Below are 22351 nucleotides of genomic sequence, written 5' to 3'. Positions count from 1 at the left end.
TACAACACTCAGTGCTCTCAGCAAAACAAGTTTCCTCCTTAATGCCCATCACCCATCGAGTCAATCTCGCACTCACTTCCCTCCATCAACTTTGTTTGTTCTCTATCATTAAGAGTCTTTTGTGGTTTTGTTTCCCCTCTCTTCTCTTTTTTTCCTCCTCTTTCCATATGTTCATCTGCTTTGTTTCTTAAATTCCACAAATGAGTGCAATCATATGGTATTTGTCTTTCTCGGAGTTATTTCACTTAGCATAATACATTCTAGCTTCATCCACATCTTTGCAAATGGCAAGATGTCATTCCTTCTGATGACTAATATTACATTGTATAGATATACACCACATCTTCTTTTTCCATTCATCAGTCAGTGGACATTGGGCACTCTCCATAGTTTGGCTATTGTTGATAATGCTGCTATAAACATTGGTGTGTATGCACCCTTTCAAATCTGTATTTTTGTATCCTTTGGGTAAATACCTAATAATGTAATTTTGATAGGGATTGCATTACAAGTGTAGATTGCTTTGGGTAGTATAGACATTTTAACGATGTTCTTCCAATCCATGAGCATGGAATTCTTTTCCATTTCTTTGTGTCCCTTTCAATTTCTTTATACTTTTCAGAGTACAGATCTTTTACCTCTTTAGTTAGGTTTATTCCTAGGTAACATTGTTTTTGATGCAATTGCAAATGGAATAGATTCCTCTATTTCTTTTTCTGCTGCTTCATTATTGGCATATAGAAATGCAACAGATTTCTGCATGTTGATTTTATATCCCGCGACTTTGCTATATTCATGTATTAGTTCTAGCAATTTTTGGTGGAGTCTTTCAGGTTTTCTACACAGAGTATCATATTATCTGCAAATAGTGAATGTCTGACATCTTCCTTGCAATTTTTATGCTCTTTATTTCTTTTTGTTGTCTCATTGCTGAGGCTAAGACTCCCAGTACTATGTTAAATAGTAATGGTGAGAGTGGACATCCTTGTCTTGTTCCTGACCATAGGGGAAAGTTTTTCTCATTGAGGATTATATTAGCTGTGGGTCTTTCATACGTGGCTTTGATGATGTTGAGCCATGTTCCATCTATCCCTACTTTGTTGAGGGTTTTTATCAAGCATGGATGGTATATTTTGTCAAATGCTTTTCCTGCATCTGTTGACAGGATCATGTGGTTCTTATCCTTTCTTTTATTAGTGTGGTGTATCATGTTGATTGATTTGCAAATATTGAACCAGCCCTGCATCACAGAAATAAATCTCAGTTGATCATGGTGAATAAGTCTTTTAATGTATTGTTGGATCCAGTTTGCTAGTATCTTGTTGAGAATTTTTGCATTCATGTTCATCAGGAAAATTGGCCTGTAATTCTCCTTTTTAGTGGGTCTTTGTCTAGTTTTGGAATCAGGGTAATATTGGCCTCAGAAAATGAATTTGGAAAGTTTTTCTCCCATTTCTATTTTTTGGAACAGTTTGAGAAGAATAGGTATTAACTCTTCTTTAAATATCTGATAGGATTCCCCTGGGAAGGGATCTAGCCCAGGACTTGTTTGTTGGGACATTTTTGATTACTGGTTCAATTTCTTTGCTGGTTATGGGTCTGTTCAAATTTTGTATTTCTTTCTGTTTCAGTTCTGGTAGTTTGTGAATTTCTAGGAATTTTTCCATTTCTTCCATATTGTCCAGTTTGTTGGCATATAGTTTTTCATAGTGTTCTCTTATTCTCTTATAATTGTATTTCTGTGGTGTTGGTTGTGATCTCTCCTCTTTCATTTGTGATTTTATCTATTTGGGTCCTTTCTCTTTTCTTTTTGATAGGTCTGGCTAGGGGGTTATCAACTTTGTTTATTCTTTCAAGGAACCAGCTCTTAGTTTTGTTGATCTGTTCTACTTTCTTGTTTGTCTGTTTCTACATCATTTATTTCTGCTCTAATCTTTATTATTTCTCTTCTGCTGGCTTTAGACTTTATTTGCTCTTCCTTTTCTAGCAATTAGGTGCAAGGTTATATTGTTGATTTGGGACCTTTCTTGCATCTTGAGATAGGCCTGAATTGTAATATACTTTCTTCTTAGGACTGCCTTTGCTGCATCCCAAAGGGTTTGGACTGTCATATTTTCATTTTCATTGGCATCCATGTATTTCTTTATTTCTTCTTTAATTTCCTGGTTAACACATTCATTCTTTAGTAGGATGTTCTTTAACCTCCATGTATTTGAGGGCTTTTCAAATTTTTTCTTGTGGTTGATTTCAAGTTTCATAGTGTTGTGATCTGAAAGTATGCACGGTATGATCTCAATATTTTTGTACTTGTTGAGGACTGGTTTGTGACCCAGTATGTGATTTATTCTGGAGAATGTCCCATGTGCACTAGAGAAGAATGTGTATTCTGCTGCTTTTGGATAAAATGTTCTGAATATATCTGTTAAGTCCATCTGGTTCAGAATGTCATTCACAGCCATTGTTTCCTTGTTGATTTTCTGCTCAGATGATCTGCCCATTTCTGTAAGTGGAGTGTTAAAGTCTCTTAGTATTATTATCAATGAGTTTCTTTATGTTTTTAGTTAATTAATTTATATATTTGGGTGTATCAAGTTGGAGGCATAAATATTTACAATTGTTAGTACTTTGTCTTTAAATTTTTTTAAAATGTTTATTTATTTATTTTGAGAGAAAGAGAGAGAGAAAGTGTGTGTGTGTGTGTGAGATTGGGGGAGGGGTAGAGAGAGAAGGAGACCAATAACCCCAAGCAGGTTCCACACTGTCAGCATAGAGCCTGATGCAGGGCTTGAACTCACAAAGTGTGAGATCATGACCTGAGCCAAAATGAAGACTTGGACACTTAACTGACTGAGTCACCTAGACACCCCTATAATTGTTAGTACTTCTTGATCAATATACCCCTTAATTATGATATAATGTCCTTATTCATCTCTTGTTATTGTCTTTGTTTTAAAATCCAGTTTTTCTGATATAAATATGGCTACTCTGGCTTTCTTTTGATGTCCATTAGCATGATAGATGGTTCTCCATCACCTCACTTTCAATCTGAAGGTGTCTTTAGGTCTAAAATGAGGCTCTTGTAGGAAACATATAGATGAATCTTGTTTTTATCAATGTTGATACCCTCTGTCTTTTGATTGGAGCATTTAGTCCATTTACAATCATAGTGATTTTTGAAAGACATGAATTTAGTGCCATTATTTTACCTGTAGAGTTGTGGAGTCCTCCTTAAAATTTCTTGCAGGGCTGGTTTAGTGGTCATGAACTCCTTTAGTTTTTGTTTGTCTGGGAAACTCTTTTTATTTCTCCTATTCTGAATGTCAGCCTTGCCGGATAAAGAATTCCTGGTTGCATATTTTTCCCATTCAGCACGTTGAATATTTCCTACCACTCCCTTCTGGCATGCCAAGTTTCAGTGGACAGGTCTGCCTCTAACCTTATGTGTCTACCCTTGTAGGTTAAGGAACTTTTGTCCCTAGCTGCTTTCAGAATTCTCTCTTTATCTTTGTATTTTCAAATTTCACTATGATATGCCATGGTATTGTTCTATTTTTGTTGATTTTGAGTGGCATTCTCTGCGCTTCTTGGACTTGAATGCCTATCTCCTTCCCCAAATTAGGGAAGTTCTCAGCTAAAATTTGTTCAAATAAACCTTCTGCCTCTTTTTCCCACTCTTCTTCTTCTGGGACTCCTATGATATGGATATTGTTTTTGCTTTCTAGAATCACTGAGTTCCCTAAGTTTCCCTTAGTAATCTATTAGTTTTCTTTCCCTCTTCTTTTCAACTTAATTATTTTCCATAAATTTATCTTCTATATCACTTATTCTCTCCTCTGCTTCTTCAATCCTCATTGTGAATATATCCAGTTGGTTTTGCAACTCCGTTATAGCATTTTTAATTTCAGCCTGACTAGTTTTCAGATCTTTGAGCTCTGGAGGATGGGTTTCTCTGGTGTCTTTTATGCTTTTTTCAAGCCCAGCTAGTAGTCTTATGACTATTGTTCTAAATTCCTTTTCAGATATATTGCTTATTTCTATTTTGAGCAAGTCCCTGGCTGTGATTTCTTCTTGACCATTCTTTTGAGGAGAATTCCTCCCACTTGTCATTTTGGCTAAGTTTCTGTCTTTTGCATGTTTTGAAAGCTTGCTATGTTTCCTTCACCTGAGAATAATACTGTATTAAAAAGGGGTCATACACTGTCAAGAGCCTGGCACTTTAGGAAGTTTTTTTGATGTATGCTGTTTACCCTCTGCTGTTGCATTTTGGCTGCTCTTTCCCACTTGTCCTCTACAGAGCTCCTCCTTGCTTACAGTTGGGAGTGTTTGGTTATTCAACTAGGCGTGCTTTGATTGGTCTGTTAAAATGAGCCTCGCACCTTCCACACTATCTCCTTCCAACCAGGGAGATCCTTCTTCCAGTCCACAGATCGATTTCCTGGGTGCTCCAAGTGACCTGACCTCAATACAGCTGTGTTTGAGGAATGAAGAAGGCCCAAGGTCCCCCTACTTCTCCGTCATCTTAACTTCTCCCCTCTAGTGTGAACTTTTGTTAATTTTTGCTCTATCACATCCATTTGTCTTTCTATTACTAGTATCCCAAATTTTGTTTTGGGGAAACTACTCCATTCTCATCTCACTTCGTTTGTTTGAGTAGGATTCCAATCATGGTTCTAGAGATGTAGCATGCATCTCAGGCCTAAACCAGTCAGGACATTCTATTCCTTCAGGCAGAGTGGTTGGTTTAGTCCAGACTAATGCCAAACTCTTTGCTAGCAAGAGGATATTTTCCTTTTTATTCCCACTGGACTGGAGGATGTGAGATTGTACCTGGACTCAACAAGGGGGAAGGCTGTATGAAGATGAGTCAAAACATAGAAAAGAGCAAGATCAGACTGAAAAAGAAAAAGAAAGAAGCAGACACTTGTCCTCATGTCATTATTTGAACTCCCAAATCTGTGTTCTGAACTAGCCCTGGACTTTTCTATCATATGAACCAATAACGTTTTTTTTGTTTGTTTGTTTAACCACTCTAGGCTGGGCTTCCTATTACTTGAACTCAAAGGGTCCTAACTGATATAGTCTTGAATTAAATTAACTTGTGGGTTCTTCCTCTTCCATTTCTTCCTCCTCCTCCTCCTCCTCCTTCTCCTCCTCTTTTTATTCCTTTCCCTTCTTGAACAATTAGGTCCTAAAGCCATTGGTGAGGTAAGGCATGGTAAGCATTTGCTCCTGGTCAAAGTAAGCCCGGTGGCACAGAATAGGGTAGCAGAAATCCCGTAGGGTAAGGAGGGCATTGTTCAGGAAGTGATAGGCATGGGTTGTCAGAGCCTGAGCAGGTGAGGATGTTACCCAGGTGCAAGGGCAATCTCAGCCTATGTGAGTGAAGAGGGTGGCCCTGCAGAGGTGGTTTGGCTTGGGGTGTGAGAACCCAAGCAGGATGAAGAGGATACCCACATGGGGTAGATGCCCAACATGGGGTATTAGGCCTGAGAAGAGTGAGAAGGGCATCCAAATGGAAGGACAGTTTGATTTTGGAAGTCAGAACATAAACAGAGTGAGGAGGGTGTCTGTGTATAGGGGCAGCCCAGCATGGGGAATCAGGACCCAAGCAAAATGAGGTCTTCCAGGTAGGACTTAGCTCAGCATGAGGAATCAGAAGTTTGATTAAGGAGAGCATCTACATGAAAAGGTCTCTTGTCACAGAATGCCAGAACTTAAGGGGATGTATGAGAGGCATCCTCGTGAGGTGTGTGTGTGTGTGTGGGGGGATCTGTTGTGGGATGTTAGAGCCTGAGCAGAGTAAGGAGGGCAACTGGGGGAAGGGAGATTAATACAGGGTGTTGAGACTTAAGTGTAGTGAGAAGGAAAGAACATCAGTGTGGGGGAGAGGACAGTGTGATGGGAGATTAGTTCCATACAAGAGGACTGATTGGATAAATAAACAAATTTAGGATAATACAAGCAAGAGAGAAGAAGAGAGCTACAAAAAGGGAGAAAACTAGAATGAACTCTGTTACTATTTTGGACTTGGAGGTATGAGTGTGAACTTACAGTTATTTTTTTCTTTAAAGAGTTTACTTTTAAGTAATCTCTACACCCAATATGTATATGTATCTATACACCCAAACCCACAGACCTGAGATCAAGAGCCACATGCTCCACCAACTGAGCCAGGCAGGTGCCTTGAACTTACAGCTTTTAATATTAATAGATATTTACAGAGATATGTACAGATGTAAATTTTTGTGTACACACACACACACACACACACTCCCTATGAGAAACTTGGGAGCAGGGACCTGGAAGCAATGAGCATGTATAGAACCAAGATCTTGGGATGTCTGGGTGGCTCAGTCAGTTAAGCATCCAATTTTGGCTCAGATCATGATCTTATGATTTGTGAGTTCAAGCCCCCACATTGGGTAAGCTGGAGCCCTGCTCTGGGCTCTGCACTCTCTCTCCCTTTCTCTGTGCACCTCATGGGATTCTCTTTCTCTCCCTCTCTCTGCCCCTCACTCACACTCTCTCTCTCAAAGATAAACAAATAAATACATAAATAAATAAATTTTTAAAATCATTAAAATTGTACATTAAAAAAAAAAAAGAACCAAGATCTTGGCCTCTAAATACGATTCTCCACTAAAAGAAACTAAGGTTCCTTAGAGAAATGGGTGATTCCATGCTGACAGTAGGAAAGTATAAGATGAATCTAGAACATCTCATTGTGCAAAGCAAGGAAGTACTCAAAGAATGATGGATACATGTTAAAAGGACACAGGAAATATTCTGTCAGTTTCTTAATATAACTAAAAATATATCTACCCTATAGCCCAGAAATCATACCGCTTGGTATTTATTATAAAAGAAATAAAAACATGTATCTGCACAAAAGATTTGTGCAAGATTGTTTATAGCATCTTTATTCATAATAGCCAAGAAATGAAATCAGTCTAAATGACTACCAGTTGAAGAATGGACTAACAACCTATAGTTTATTCATACAACAGAATACTACTCAACAAACAAACAAACAAACAAAATAAGGAAATTGTTGGTACACAAAACAACATGTAAGAATCTCAAGAAAAAAAATATGCTGAGTGAAAGAAGCCTTACACAAAAGGGTACATACAAATGATTCCATATATATGAACTCAGAGAGATAAAACATATCTGTAGTGGAAAACAACCAGAAGGGTGGTTGTCTTGGGGATTGGGTGGTGGGGATTGAGTGAGAAAGAGGCATGAGGGAACTTAGTGTTCTATATCTTAATAGGGGTATTGGATACACAATCTATGTATTTGCCAAAACTCAGTGAATGTACACCTAAAATTTGTGTTTCATTTGTTTAATTTTACCTCAAAAGAAAAAAAGCTGTTAACATATATTGAATTCTAATTAAAGATACACATGCCGAAGTGTTTAGGGAGGAGTGTATTGGGGTCAGCAATTTATTTTGAAATGTATAAAAAAATAAGAGAAATGGAGGGATAAAGAGATGAATAAATAATTTTTAAAAGTGTAATAAAATGGGGGCGCCTGGGTGGCTCAGTGGGTTAAGCGTCCAACTTCAGCTCAGGTCACGATCTCGCGGTCTGTGAGTTCGAGCCCCACATCGGGCTCTGGGCTGATGGCTCAGAGCCTGGAGCCTGCTTCCCATTCTGTGTGTCTGCCTCTCTCTCTGCCCCTCCCCCATTCATGCTCTCTCTCTCTCTCTGTCTCAAAAATAAATAAACATTTAAAAAAAAAAAGTGTAATAAAATGTTAATGATAGAATCTAGGTGATGGATATATAGGTGTTCACTATAAAATTCTCTCGGCTTTGCTGTATGTTTGAAATTTTTCATAATAGAATATTGGAGGGAAGGGGAAGACATAAAATTCAGACTGAAAGGACTCCCATTGGTCAAATCTGAGACAATAGGAACATTAAAATAAATAATGATAGTGTTGGATTACAACATGTTGAATAAAATAGGAAACCATGAATACATACTGTTATAACAAATAAATAAAAAGTTTGATAAGGAAGAGAATGTTTCTGGGGCACCTGGCTGGCTCAGTCAGTAGAGTGTGGGATTCTTAATCTCGGGGTTGTAAATTCAAACCCCACATTGGGTGTAGAGATTACTTAAAAATAAAATATTTAAAAAGAAAAAAAGGGAAAGTTTCTATGATTTCAAAGTACAACCACAAAAAAAAAATCTATTAATTACAAAGGGAGAAAGAGTAATTTTTAAATGGAAGGGACTGATAGATATCATCTTTAAAAAATTTTTTTAATTCCAGTGTAGTTCGCATACAGTGTTACATTGGTTTCAGGTGCAACATAGTGATTAAACAATTCCATATGTTACTCAGTGCTCATCAAGATAAGTTCATCTTTAATGCCCTTCAGCTACTATTTCACCTAGCCGCGCCACCGCCCCCCCCTCCCCAACCATCTATTTGTTCTCTATAGTTAAGAGTCTATTTTTCGGCTTGTCTCTCTCTCTTTTCTCCCCTTTGCTTGTTTGTTTTGTTTCTTAACAAATTATGGCTGAATTACTCAGCTATATAAAAATGAAATCTTACCATTTGCAACAACATGGATGGAGCTAGAAAGTATAATGCCAAGTGAAATAAGCCCGTCAAAGACAAATACCATAAGATTTCACTTGTTTATCCATTCATCTATCATGGACACTTGTGCTGCTTCCATAGTTTGGCTATTGTAATAATGCTGCAGTAAACATAGGGATGCATGTATCTTTTTGAAATAGTGTTTTTGTATTCTTTGGGTAAATACCCAGTAGTTTGATTACTGGATTATAGCGTAGTCCTATTTTTAATTTTTTGAAGAACCTCCACAGACATCATGTTATTATCATGGGACTTCTGCTAGGATTCAATGAGAAGAACATAGCATCACTTACGTGACATTCCTGGTAAAGATGAATAATCTGAATTTAATCATAAGGAAACATTAGACCAACCTAAAAGGAGGACATACTATAAACAAACAGCCTATAATCTTCAAATTGTCAAAGACACGACAATCAAGGAAAAACTGAAGAGTTTCTTAAAGATCCCTTGTTGCAGAGTAAAGAAACAGCAGTTGTTTTACACTAACTACTTGTCCGGTTTTCAGTTTCTTTAAAAAACACTATGTGGGATGCCTGGGTGGATCAGTCGGTTAAGCGTCCGATTCTCGATTTCAGCTCAGGTTATGATCTCACAGTTGGTGGGTTTGAGCCCCTCATTGGGCTCTGCGCTGACAGTGTGGAGCCTGCTTGGGATTCTCTTTCTCTCCCTCTGCCCCTCCCCTGCTTGCTCTTTCTCTCAAAAATAAATAAATATTAAAAAAAAAAACACTATGTGAGTTTTTCAATGAGATTTTCTGAATAAACATGGTTCATAAATGTTCAAGATTTCTGGAATTTGGTTACAAAATGCATCACAAAAATTTCATAACATTTTATTTTATTTTATTTTATTATTATTTTTTTAAATATGAAATTTATTGTCAAATTGGTTTCCATACAACACCCAGTGCTCATCCCAACAGGTGCCCTCCTCCATACCCATCACCCACCCTCCCCACCCTCCCACTCCCCATCAACTCTCAGTTTGTTCTCAGTTTTTAAGACTCTCTTATGTTTTGGCTCCCTCCCTCTCTAACCTTTTTTTTTCCTTTCCCTCCCCCATGGTCTTCTGTTAAGTTTCTCAGGATCCACTGATGAATGGACAAAATTTCATAACTTTAAGAGAGTTAAATGTCCTACTTATATAGAAATGTTTATATTAAAGTAAATTTTATCATTTAATAGGAAATTAGAGGGTATATATATCCAGAAATGTTAACAGCTATTCCATGGGAAGTAATGGGGAAAGAGTGATCTATTCCATTAAGTTCTACAGTGTAGACAGGTCACATGTTTTACAGATTTTATATGTAATATTTCTCCTCTAAAGATTGAGCTGTATTAGACAAGAATAAACAGGGAAATTACCAGCTAAAAGTTTCAAGTTGCCCCCTCTATATAGACAACTTCCATTTTGAGAATACCAGCAGAAACATTTATAGACACTTCTAATTCTGTGGCTTTATCCTATTTCTCCAATTTTTATCCAATTTTTAATCTTGGACACAGAAATAGGTAAGAAGGGTAGAGCAAAACAAAACAAAATGAAACAAAGAGCTATTTGAAGATTTGCTGATCAGTTATTAGCTAATGTTTGAATTTGGAATTTTCTCCCTTTTTAAAAGAAGCTAAATCTGCCTTTCTTCTTCCATATGGCCATCAGCTCAGCAATCATCTCCTCAGGCCAGGTGGCTACCAACATGTGTTCAGAGAGAGTCATTTTGTATAAGCCTACCCTTGCAGGGAATAATTTGTTCTTCCTGCTTGCAGAAATTTATTTCTGGCAGCAGTTTCTGCCTCCTCATTACTTTCCTCATTCTCATTTGCTGGGCTTAACCCATTACATTTTATACTTTCTACCTATCCCTATTGCTGTACTTCACTCATATATATTGGAACTTCCTTATAATGTCATCCTCAGGTTTCTTAAATTCTAGAAATTATCACATCTAACTCCTTCATTTTACAAATGAGGACCCCTGAATCTATTGAGGTTCAGTAACTTGTCTTTGGTCCTGTGACCATTAAGTGAAAGATCCAGTATTGGAACCCAGCTCTCCTGACCATTGTGTGGTGTTTTCCTCTATAGAACATGGTTTTATATTATAAAATTTTCCCACTTTATAAGTGGAAACCATCTCATTGTGCCCTTTGAAATTCCATTCTTTGGATGCAGTCTAAGACAAGTAGTGTAGTTTAATGTCAAGTTTGCAGAAGATGTAGTGAATGAAGAACACATGACAATTGATAAACTTAGGTACATTTGAAGATAAATGAATACAATAATTTTTTAAAAGGTTGAAGAACTTAACTAACCCTGATCATTCTTTCTTTCACTTATTATACACTTTAAGAATTGGAAATCTAATATGCAAGAGTCACCAGATAAATCCTTAAACCCAGTAAAAAGCAAAATCATTTATACTAGAATCTAATCAAATGAATGAGGAAACTTATTATACTAGAATAAGAATTTTAGTAACTTTTTATTGGGAAGTTTGATCAGAAGAGAAAAATGTAGTATAGGACAAAAGTCATTAAGGAGAATTTAGTGGTTAAGTTAGTAAATTCAGGAGAAACTTGCAAGCCAGACCGACTTGAGAGGTGAATCGGACCTTGTAGAGGCAGAAAGATACAACAAGAAGAGAAAATAGGCAGAATTGAGGAATGCTTTGGATTTTTTTAACCCCAAGAGTGAGGGTAGCTAGGCACATGGAAGGAATCTAACTAGATAAGAGTTAAGGTCTTGGACAAAGCACTCTACAACACAATACACTCCTGATAGCTCTGACATTTTCTACACTTCCCACCAACAATGTACGAGGGTTGCAACTTCTCTACATCCTTGTCAACACTTGCTATTTTTCTATTTTTAAAGTATACAACATAAGTAACAAAAGCAAAAGTAAATAAGTGAAGTACATTGAACGAAGAGGATTCTACACAGCAAAAGAAGCAATCAACAAAATGAAAAGGAAACCTACAGAATAGAAGATTTTTGCAAATCCTATATCTGATAAGGGGTTAAAATCCAAAATATATAAGGAACTCATGCACCTAAACAGAAAAAAAAATTTAAAAATGGGCAAAGAAACTGAATTTTCCAGAGACATGCAGATAACCAAAAAGTGCCTGAAAAGATGCTCAACATCACTAACAATTAGAGAAATGCAAATCAAAGTCACAATGAGATGTCATATCACACCTGTCAGAGTTGTTGTTATCAAAAAGACAAGAGATAACAAGTGTTGGCAAAGATGTGGAGAAAAGGGACCCAGTGTGCACTGTCGGTGGGAATGTAAATTGGTACAACTACTATAAAAAACAGTATGGATGTTTCTCAAAATATTAAAAATAGAGGTGTCTGGGTGGCTCAAGTCAGTTGAGCATCTGACTCTTGATTTTGGCTCAGGTTGCGATTCCATGGCTGTGGGATCGAACCTGCTTTGAGTTCCATGCTGAGTGCTGAGCATGGAGCCTGCTTAAGATTCTCTCTCTCTCTCCCTCTGCCCCTCTCCCTCACTTGTGCCCTCTCTCTTTCTCTCTCAAAACAAACAAATAAAAAACATTAACAAAATAGAGTTATCATATTGTCCAGCAATTCCACTTCTGAGTATCTAATGGAAAGAGATGAAATCACAATCTCGAAGAGATACCTGAATTACCATGTTCATTGCAAAATTATTCACAATAGCCAAGGTATGAAAAAAAACTAACCATCAGTGAATGAATGGATAAAGAAAGTGTGATTCACACACACACACACACACACACACACACACACACACACACAGGAGTATTAGTCATCCATGAAAAAGATAGAGTGTTGCCATGGATGGATCTTGAAAGCATTATGCTGAGTGAAATCAGACAAAGAAAGACAAATACTGTGTGATATCACTTATATGTGGAATCTAAAAAAGCCAAACTGAGAATGTAAAATGGTGGTTCTTAGGGGATGGGGTTGGGGGAAATGGGGGATTGTTGGTCAAAGGGTATAAACTTGCTATAAGATGAATAAGTTCTGTGGATCTAATGTACAGCATGGTGATTATAGTTAACAATATTATATACTTAAATTTGCTAAGAGAATAGATCTCACATGGTCTCACCACAAAAAAGAAATGGTAATTATGTGAAGTGATAGAGGTGTTAACCAATGCTGCTGTGGTCATCATTTCAGAGTATATAAAGATATCAGACCAACACATGTACACTTGAAACTTACACAATGTTATATGTTAATTTTATCTCAATAAAACTGAAAAAATTATAGCCATTCTAATAGCCGTGAAGTGGTGTCTTGTGGCTTCAAAATGAGAGTTTTAACTATGTATGACATAGTACTAGAAAACTTGAAACCAAGTTGTTATCACAGTTTTAATGAGAAAATTCTCATCTTTTTACCTTTCTTCATAGATTCTTTTTCCATTCCCTCCTTGTATGTGTACAAGAGTTCATCAACTTCATTCAGATCCAGGAAGCCTGAGCCATCACTGTCCCACTTCTGAAACAGGGCTTCTAGGAGAAGTTCCCGTCGGACTCTGGAAGCATTATGTCTAATCTAGGATAGAAACCGGATAACAAAGCACAGAAGACACACTATTTATTGTGCTAGCTGCCATCCTAGGTTTATTCCCCCCAAAGTGAAGCACTATTTCTAAAAACAGCTTTATTGAAAAAACTTGGACTAAGCATGATATTAATGGTAAAATGAAGCATTTAATGTTAATACTCTAAATACTATTTCTCTGTTTCACCTCTAGACCAAAAAAAACAAAAACAAAAACAGGCATTCTCTGCATTGGACTAAAACACATTAACTTAGAAAGGGGGCCACGCTCCTTAAGAATCTTTGATTCATTCCTTTCCACTCCCTTGCTGTTTGCTCAGGAATGTGATAAACGTATGGTATGCTTGACCTGGGTTTTTGGGGGGTGGGGAGGGGGATATGCTATGTAGTTAAGGAGGATGAGTGGCAGTGTTCAAAAAATGAAAAACAACCATGTTCAAAAATTACTTTTTATATTTAACATTGACCTAACTGGACGTTGGTTTTATTTACCTTTTAGATTTTTTACTAGATTAATTATAATATCAGTCAGATAGTAACTATTATCGGGGTGCCTGGGTGGCTCAGTCTGTTAAGCATCCAACTTCTGCTTATGTCATGATCTCTCATGGTTCATGAGTTTGAGCCTCTCGACCGTGCAGGTCCTGCTTGGGATTCTCTCTCTGTCCCTCTCTCTCTCTGCTCCTCCCCAACTTGTGTGCTCTCTCTCAACATAAATACATAAACTTAAAAAAAAATAGTAACTGTTATCTAGATTTAATCACTAAAAGAAAGTGAATATATAGAATTTGTTTAAAAGGGGGAACTGCAATTGAGGAGGCAAAAGGGATATCAACTCTAGAATTAGGTTGAGAAGACTCATGAGGCTGATGGATATGCCTGGAGAATGTAATTTACATATTTCACAAAAGAGCACATAAATTGTTTATATCAGCGAACATGTATGCATTTATCTATCACTCAAGTAAGTAGTAAGTTTTTAGGAAATATGTAATACCTGGATTCACATGAATAAAAATATATATTCAAATCATAATTGTACTTCTAGGTATGTGCACTTGTAAATGCATTCACAAAGCAGATAAACAATGCGCACACACACACACACACACACACATTTTTGCACATACGCATATGTGGTCCTCAGAATCTGCTCTGCAAGCTTCAGAGGAGGAAAAACAAAGCTGTACAATAAACCATCTCTTGACACCAGCAATCATGTTATTATTAGGGGAATGAATTCTCTGGAGTGTGATCTTGGACCATTTGACAATAAAATAAAATATTTAATGACTATGCTCATTGAAATAAGATGATAAGTTTGATTGTAAATTTTTAAAAAGCCACATTAGGAGTAACTGAGGTTAGAGATTTACTAATAATAGTAACCTCACCTGTTTTATTTTATTTTTTAAGTTCATGTATATATTTTATTAAAGAATTAAAATTTTTTAATGGATACAGGTTAAAAATTTTAAGTTTATATATATATATATATATATATATATATATATATATATCTAAAGAATTAAAAATTTTTAAACAGATGCATCAGGTGTATTGATGCTTTAAAGTTGTATAAAAGCAATGGGAAGGGGGCCAACAGAAGAACTGCTTATTGGGGTAGAGGCAGCATCAAAGAACTCCTGAGCTCTGTGGAGACTGATGTAACGTCACTTTGCTGAGGATCCTGACTACAGACTGAACTGTAAAATGTAGACCAGCTCTCCAGGCTAAGGAGCAGGGGAGGCAGGGCCAGTGGCCCTTACCTCTTCGGTATAGATGTCTGAGGCAGAGGCCAGGGCCTGGGCTGTGTGCTCTATCTAGTAAAAAAGCCTCCATGAGGATCCTAGAGCCCAAGGTTGTAAAAGGAAGTGAAGACCTTGCATTCATATGATCCTCTCTGCCATCTCCAATGCCAAAGGGACCCAAGGTAGCTGAACATATTTAAGACTTTGTCACCCAAGTTTAAACAGATGAATGTTAGTTATAAATGGTTCCTCTACTGTACTTTGCCATTTGGAAGGTCAATCCCTAGAACTGGAGATTCTTTCAGGTCACCAAGAAGGTGCTGGTATAAGCTAGCATACATTGTTTACTGGGAGGGCATCCACTCTTGAGGTCTCTGTCAGCCCTTGGGACATGACCTCGGTCCCCTGGCACCTCAGGGGTCTGATTCTTTCATCTGACTTGATAAACCAGCTGCTGTCTTAGAGGCTCCTTCTGCCCTGCTGACACTGTCCTCAGATGTCCCCAAGGACTAGCCAGGTACTCCAGCCCCTGTTCCAAAGCATTCCTTCTCAAAGCACTTCATAGCATGGCAAACCTCCTGCTGGCTCTTACACCTCTACAACTGGCTCTCAGGGGCTTTGTCTGACAGTCCTTTCCCTGCTTCCTAAGTATTAGTATTCCTGAGGCTCAGTTCTCTGCCCTCCTTTCATGCATGCTTCCTCGGAGACTTATAAATCAAGGCATTTAAAATGGGGACATTTTATTAACAACAGTTCCTTATGAGTCTACCAGGGATGCAACAAAGGCAATCTTTCCCAGGAGCTTGGGGAAGCTGCTAGAGCATCAGGTGTTCCTGCTAGAGACAGTTTTCAAGGTCGTGCCTCATGTATACACCTCCTCCACCTGCTCCCACACAGTTCTGAGGCATTAACTCTGGGACTGTCTCATGGGCCTGAGGGCTAACCCAATTTTGTCAGGCAAAAGGAGGGCTGGGAGCACCTGGGTGGCTCAGTCAGTTGGGTGTCTAACTTCAGCTCGGGCCATGATCTCATGATTCATGAGTTCGAGCTCCGCATCGAGTTCACTGATGTCAGTGCAGAGCCCACTTTGGATCTTCTGTCCACCCCCCTCCCCCCAGCTCTGCCCCTTCCCTGCTTGTGCTCTCTCTCTCAAAAATAAATAAATCTTAAAAAAAAAAAATAGGGCTGAACAGAAAGGCCTGCAGCAGCTGGCCTTGTTTTTTGTCCTCTGCTAGGTTTGGTGGTCCCTTACCAAGCAGTCACTGCTTGCAGCTGGGGTGATCATTGGTGCCAGTTGGCCCTTCTCACCTCTACTCCCAAGTAGGAAGGTAACTTCCTCTTTCCAGGCACCTTCCCGGGGACTGGGACTGGGAAAACTCCATCATTCAGTCTGGTTATGAAGTTCAGTTTTAAAAAGTTCTGAACCATAACAGGCAGGAATGAACCAGAGCACATAAAGCCACTTTACACAACTTCTGTATGCTACTGGAGGGGTGGTCAGAGGAGTGGCAGCAGGGGCCTCTGCCTCTCCTTACAAGGGCATCCCTGATCACCCTTACCACTCTCATGTCCTTCACCCAGCCCTGCCCTGCAAAGCATTCCAGACTTTTGGAGATCACTGCCAATGCTTGAAAAGCCCAGACAGAACTGAAGACAAGAGCCTGGGTATCTGAGGTCATCTAGTCACCTCTCATTGGTGGGGACCCTCACTGTCTTTGCTTCCAACAGCTCTGAATACACCAGAACTCATTCATTTAACAAGGGCTATGGGTCTGCACAGGCTTCATCGGTGACTCATGCATATCTGCCCCCACTGTCCCATGAGATGATGACATGGCATTTCTCTCTGTCTTAGCACCGTATGCCCTAGGAGTGTGCTGTCTGTTAGGGAAGATGGGGCAGATAAAAATAAGTTAAAAGGCGCTCATTATCCAAAAAGAACTGAGACCTGAAAAGGCTTCTCTGAGTCAACCTACTTAAAATGGAGACCAGAGTGGCATATAATAAATGGTAGAAAAGGTTTGATTGGAACTTCTTGCAAAATAAAACTACTACTAAACCTAGTATCGCTTAACAAAATGTAATTGCAACTATGGGATAATTCGTAGAACAAAATTATTTTAAGTATATTTCCTACCTAAAATTATATGATTGCCCAATAGGACACCATTTCCATAGGGCAATCAGTCATTTTTGCAAAAGTTAGTCAAGGACTTCCTCAGTTTTCCTGAAGGCCTCTCTCTCTCTCTCTCTCTCTCTCTCTCTCTCTCTCTCTCTCTCTCTCTCTTTTTGTTATTTACATTTAAGTTAGTTAACATGAAGTGTAGTCTGGCTTCAGGAATAGAAAGAACCCAGTGATTCATCTCTTGCATATGACACCCAGTGCTCATCCCGAAAAGTGCCTTCCTTAACGCTTGTCACCCATTTAGCCCACACCCCCGGCCCCCCGCTCCAGCAACCCTCAGTTTGTTCTTTGTATTTAACAGTCTCTTATGGTTTCCCTCCCTGTTTTTATCTTATTTTTCCTTCCCTTCCCCTATGTTCATCTGTTGAGTTTCTCAAATTCCACATGAGTGAAATCATGGTATCTTTCTCTGACTGACTTACTTTGCTTAGCATAATACCATCCAGTTCCATCCACACTGTTGCAAATGGCAAGATTTCTTTATTTTTTCATTGTCGAGTAGTATTCCACTGTGTATATATACCACATCTGAAGGCCTCTCTTTATCCATTATCTCATTGATACTCAAATCACCCCCATGAAGTACCTACTTGGTTCCATGAAGTTCTTCATTTGTTAATGGACCTGACTCTCAGATCCTCATTTGCCAATGACTGCAATCATTTTGAGCAGTTTTGCAATAACACTTTCATGGCTTTATGAAATTCTAGGTTTTAAAACTTAAATTTTACTTTGACACCATTTTGTTGCATTGTCAATGTCAGAAGTTTACAACATCCCACAGTCGTAAGTATGAAATGGGCTATGATGGATGGATGGTGTTAGGTAGGGAGATGTTAAAAAAGAGACACTAGGCTTGTTCCACGCCCCATGTCAGTAAATCATGGCTTAATAATTAACCTAAGTGCACCTTCGGCTCCCCAGGCATAACCTTTAACCAGTCATCATGGAAATACCCAGTCAGCACTAGTGAGATAATCCACTTGATAGACCCCTTCTGTTCCTGTTAGAAAGGCGACCTTCCTGGAATAATGCATTCTTTAGTAATAATTTGCCTTCCCAGCCCCATTTCTGCCTTTTAAAAAACCTTGCAGCCCTTCAGAGCTCCTTTCTATTGCTGGATGAGATGTTGCTGAACTCATGAGTTGTTGAATCAAGCCAATTTGATCTTTAAAGTTACTCAGTTGAATTTTTGTTGTTTAATAATGTCTATGTGGAAAGTAATTTTTTAAATGGTCAGTTGTTTGGAGAATACTTTTCATGTCTGATGACGATGACTTTAGCTTTCCTCTACAACTTTATTATTTTTTAAAATAATTTTTTAAAGTTTATTTTATTTATTTTGAGAGAGAGAGAGAAGAGAGCACACAGCAGGGGAAGAGAGTGAAGGAGAGAGAGAGAATCCCAAGCAGGGTCTGCACTGTCAGTGCAGAGCCTGATGTGGGGCTCAAACTCATGAACTGTGAGATCACGACCTGACCCGAAATCAAGAGTCAGACCCTGAACTGACTGAGCCACCCTGGTGCCCCTCCTCTACAACTTTAGAGGAACTTGGATACTGAGATACTTAGAATGGCTCAAAGGAGCTCAAAGGCTCTCTCTGACCAGAGAGCCTGCCTTTGAGGGGCAGCAGTGACTTCAACTGATGGTAGTACTGGGTCAGCATGAGTCAAGTCAGGAGGGCAGGTTTGGGAAACTGAGCTGGAGTGCATGGGTTAAAAGAGGCCAAGAAAGTCTATTTCAGGTTAAACACTGTTCTCAATTCTATAACTATTTAGGGTTTCTGACAAGAGAATTGAAGAAGATGATAATAGTTAAGGTTTATTATGGGTCAGGCACTGTTTAAGTACTTGAATTAACACATCTAACTCTCCTATCAACCTGGTGAGGTCAGTACGATTATATCTTCATTTGAAAATAAGGCAACTGAGCCAGCATTGCTGTCAAGGCTCCGGCACAAGGTCACACAGCAAATAAGCAGCAGAACCATGGTTTGAGTCTAGGTGCTCTGCCTCCAGAAGCCATACTCCCAACCACTGCCCTATCCAGTCTCTCCTTAGTCAAGGCCAGCTGGGAGTGAGTGCTAGGAGGATTAAGTGGGAAAAACAGTAAGAGGCCATGTGCAGGATAAAAGGCCTAAATCAGAGTAGAGAAGGCTGAGGAGCAATTCCAAAGGGACCCTTAATGTATTAGTGCTGTTACATTGGATTTACACAGGACTTTTTATTTCCAAAATCCAGAACCATATTACATTATGCATGAAGCAGTCCCTGTTGCAAGAAAGAATTCGCTCACTCAGTGAAATTTTCTGAATTTCTTAGGAGGAGCTCCCCCACTCAACTGCAAGACTTCCACCTCTAACACAGAGACAAATCTGCATTTAAGATCATTGGCAGCAGACACTGACTCCATCAGGGGTCAAGACAACTTCAGCCTGAAGAAGCTAGAGCCTGGGGTCTGTCTATGTGTGTGTAGCCCTAGGCTGCTCTGACCCAGGGATTGTGGGACCTGTGTTCGAGCCCCCTTAATTGCTTATTTAGGGTGTGACCTTGACCATTCTACTCTGCTTTAATTTCTCATCTGCAGGGATGTTTGTCCAGTCAACTCACAAGGCTGTTGTCGTTCTGACCTCACCTGTTTTATTGATAAATAATATTACTCACCTGTTCTAAGCCACTTATTTTCTCCTCTTTTGTTTCAACATAGCCCCTCTTAAAAAAGGATGTGAGGGTCTCACTGACACTCAGGGGGGCATCTTCACCAACAAATGTCTCCAGAAGTTGCACAAACTGGAGCAGATTGAAGGAAACTCCATTGAAAGCACTCCCACCTTTTACTTCCTTGTAAGACTGAATATTTCTGATAATTGCATGTAGGTCTATTAAGCAAGAAACATACAACAAACAGTAAAGTGAACAATTTCTTAAAGCTTAGAGAAAATATACGAGTACTTATTGTAATAAACACCTGCTACTTTTTTCCTGTTAGGAATCCATGCTCCCTTCATGAGGAAAACATCTCTTCCCCACTGTCAGTTTAATCAGGTGGCACTCAGCCTCCCCCACCCTCGTGACAAGAATGACTACGTGACATAGGTCTGGCCAATGATTTCTATATGACAGCAATGTAATCCACTATATATGCCAATGAGAATGAGCCCCAGAACTTTTTTTGGGAACTATTGGGGAAGAATCACTCTTTTTGTATTCTGATTCCTGAACTAGTAGGATATAGGCTTAGCAATACTCTTATAAATATATCTGCCACAACATGAAGAAAACTACCTAAAACTGAAAGTTACACAGAGAGGAACGGGGCTGAGAAGCAAAGATGGTGTCTCGCTGCTATTATTGAGCCCTTGGATTCATTTGTGCCTGAAGCCAGCTGTAGTCTGGACTTCACAGTTAAACAAATCTATAAATACCATTGCAATCTCTGCCCCAAAGAGTCTTGACTAATATATTTATCTTGAAGCTCAATGTTATGAAGCATATTTCATAAGATATCAGCCCAGTGACTTATGTTTGATTTATTCATCGATTCAATCATTCATGCCCTCATGCCTTCCATATGAGATTGACATGACTTGAAAATAATCACCAATGCAGTTTTTTAGGTCGTAAAGCAAAACTGAAATAAAGAAGTAAGACCAGAAGAAGAATATGAACTAGTATAGGCCACAAGAGCTTGACCAATGCCATGCATTTTTACCAAAATATTTTGAGGATAGGAAGTTTGTTACTTGACCCAGGCTTAAATGAGAAAAAATTTGCTGATAGGAAGAAAACAATCTTAATATGATTAGTAATCAAATATACTGCTTGTTGATGAAAGATAAAATGATAAAATAGCATTATAGTAATATGAGTACTGGTTGGAAAAATCATTGTTTAATACATGGTTTATTTGAGAACTAAAAGTTAGTCTTTGCTCTCTCTGTTGTTGAGTAGATCTTTCTTTATAAGTCTTCAAAAACATGACATATTCTCACCTGTCTGACATGTTGAGTTATGGGACTACAAGGGAGAGGAATAGCTGGAATGATTTCCACTGAGTTCTAATATCCAATATCTGATTCCTTTTGTACACCTGTATCATAGCTTCAAAGAAGTTGTAGGGCCATGTAATGGTCAAAACAAATTATATACTAATGCATATGACTTAAGGCAGAAAAGCATTCATCAATAGCACATGCCTACATGTACACTACCACCAAAAACATCCACCTTGTATATATTTAGATCCATCAATTCAGTGACAAAATAATGCAAGGATCATCCTGCCATTGTGTCTTGGCTAAGTTCATGGGGTGCCACAGTAAATTAAATTCATCAACTGGACTGCCATCTATCCTTCCTAATTTGGTTGCTGACATGTACCTGTGAACCTGGAGCTACTGTAGAGTAAGTTTGCTTGTTCTTCTTCTTCGCATTTGATATAATCCATATTCCAGTTACATGTCAAAAGTTCACCTAAAAAATATACATTCCATAACATGGACAATTTAATTTCACTTTCATAATGTTTTTGTTCTAGAGTATAAATGAAAGGAGGATTAAATGAGGAGTCACCTGACCATGACTTTCCTTCTATTTTTTGGGACTTTTCACAAGATGGATCTTTCTGAACTTCCTTTTTTGTAGTTTCTAAAAGGTATAAGAGAAAGTACCACAATGAACTGGAATTTAAATAAAAACTTGAAAAAAAAATAAAAGGCCTTCGAATTGGACATTATATATTCTATGATAAATTCCTAAGTTAATAAATGAGAAAAATGCTTTGCATACAGAACACTAAAAACTTTCTATCAGATAATTTCCCACATATGTTATATCACACTGAACCATACAGCTCTATGACAAAAGCTATTCCTGGTACCCAAATCTGGCCACTCAATATGAGGGCTACATTTCCTAGTCTCTGTCACAGCTAGGTGTCATCAAATGCCTAAATTCTGACCAGTGTCATGTGTAAGCAAGTGATGTAATGCCTATCCCTTCTTCTTTCTCCTTACCTTCTGGTCAGAATGTGGATATGTTAGTGAGCCATCCTGGACTATGTGGTTAGGGGAGACACAAGATAGGACTTGAGCCATTGCTGATTTCATGAGACTGAGCTGTCACATGACTTTTATATCAGAAGGAGAGAAACTTCTATGTTGTTTATACATTGCTATTTTGTTTTATTTTTATGTTTTTTTTAGACACTGTCATTTTG

General features: G+C 38.4%; 1 protein-coding gene across 25 annotated transcripts in view; it reads right to left on the bottom strand.

Annotated features, from left to right (window-relative positions):
* Positions 1 to 22351, bottom strand: part of EFCAB5 (EF-hand calcium binding domain 5) — a 193714-nt gene that overhangs the window by 39366 nt on the left and 131997 nt on the right. For 24 of the 25 annotated variants that reach the window (XM_058704035.1, XM_058704052.1, XM_058704040.1 and 21 more), the window contains 4 exons: positions 21706 to 21780; positions 21514 to 21606; positions 19798 to 20012; positions 13033 to 13189 (listed from right to left, as the gene is read on the bottom strand). In XM_058704035.1, the coding sequence (XP_058560018.1) occupies positions 13033 to 13189; positions 19798 to 20012; positions 21514 to 21606; positions 21706 to 21780 (540 nt within the window). The remainder of the gene's footprint in view (positions 1 to 13032; positions 13190 to 19797; positions 20013 to 21513; positions 21607 to 21705; positions 21781 to 22351) is intronic. The other variant, XM_058704048.1, reaches the window with a different exon arrangement.

Source organism: Neofelis nebulosa, chromosome 16 (assembly GCF_028018385.1).
Source record: "Neofelis nebulosa isolate mNeoNeb1 chromosome 16, mNeoNeb1.pri, whole genome shotgun sequence".
NCBI classification, from domain to species: domain Eukaryota; kingdom Metazoa; phylum Chordata; class Mammalia; order Carnivora; family Felidae; genus Neofelis; species Neofelis nebulosa.
The sequence above is the reverse complement of the archived record's forward strand: the minus strand, read 5'-3'. Positions and strand labels throughout refer to the sequence as shown.